General features: G+C 43.9%; 1 protein-coding gene across 1 annotated transcript in view; it reads left to right on the top strand.

Annotated features, from left to right (window-relative positions):
- The window catches only part of PLEKHA7 (pleckstrin homology domain containing A7), a 208,919-nt gene that overhangs the window by 198,517 nt on the left and 9,197 nt on the right, over positions 1 to 1,205 (top strand). Inside the window, exon 18 of the mRNA XM_007448586.1 lies at positions 1,054 to 1,162. Coding sequence (XP_007448648.1) covers positions 1,054 to 1,162 — 109 coding nt within the window. The remainder of the gene's footprint in view (positions 1 to 1,053; positions 1,163 to 1,205) is intronic.

The following is a 1,205-nucleotide window of genomic DNA, read 5'->3' as shown; positions in this document are numbered from 1 at the left end:
TTTTTTTTTTTTTTTTTTTTTTTTAGCACATTCACAGAGTTGGGTAACCATCCCCACAGTCAGTTGTGTAACATTTCCATCAAGCCCCAAAAGCAACCCGGTACCCATTTACAGTCACTCCTCACCCCCACCCCAACTTTCTACCCCTGCTCTAGCCAACGACTAATCTACTTTCTGTCTTTATGGACTTAATCTATTCTGGACAGTTCCTAAGAATGAAATCATACAGTATGTGGCACTTTGTGTCTGGCTTCTTTCACTTAGCGTAACGTTTCCAAGGTTCATCCGTGTTGTAGCATTCCTTTTTACTGCCAAATAATATCCACTGCCCCTTATACTAAATCCCAAATCCCAAGATTCAGCTCTGTCTTCAAAAAATGCTCTTTATGTTCTAGGGATGGTGTAACCTCTAGTCCTTGCCTTCTCTTCCCTTCTGCCATGGTTGCCTAAGACAGTCTTTTTTTAAATTGTAAAACGTATGTAGCATAAAAATTTACCTAACCATTTTTAAGGGTACAGTTTGGTCCTGTTAAGTGGATTCACATTGTTGTATAGCCAATCTCCAGAAATTTTTTTCATCTTGAAAAACTGCAACTCTGTACACATTAAACAACAATCTTCATTCCCCCCCCTCCCCCCAACCAAAACTGGAGCTCTGTACCCATTAAAAAAACAATCCCTATTCCCCCTCGTCCCAGCCTCTGGCAACCACCCTTCTATTTTTCTGTCTCTGAATTTGGCTACTTTAGATAACCTCATATAAGTGGAATCATACTGTATTTAAGGGAGTCTATTTTTAAATGAGGTGGAAACAGGAAAGGTAGACTGTGAGAGCTTCTCTGAAACTTCTCCCCTGGACCTTGGGCGTCTTTCACGTCTGCACTTGCCCAGGAAGCCATGAAGCAGGCTTGGCTGTAGACCTGGTGGGGTTTCCAAAGGGGATACTGACCCCCCAGGGTGAGGGGCTCTGTCTGAATGACAGCAGAAGTCCTAAGAAGAAACTCCTGGTGAGGAGCTAAGAAGGAAGTGAACCCACTGCCTCATCTTCCTCAGGAGAAATCGCAGATACAGAAGGATCTCTGGAGGATCGAAGATGTCATTGCAGGCCTGAGTACAAATAAAGAGAACTTCAGAATCCTGGTGGAATCAGTCAAAAATCCGGGTGAGGGCTTCCCTGGTGGCGCTAGTGGTTGAGAGTCCGCCTG

Source organism: Lipotes vexillifer, unplaced genomic scaffold, assembly GCF_000442215.2.
Source record: "Lipotes vexillifer unplaced genomic scaffold, Lipotes_vexillifer_v1.1 scaffold519, whole genome shotgun sequence".
Classification (NCBI taxonomy): Eukaryota; Metazoa; Chordata; class Mammalia; order Artiodactyla; family Lipotidae; genus Lipotes; species Lipotes vexillifer.
This window is presented reverse-complemented; position numbering and strand designations above follow the sequence as displayed.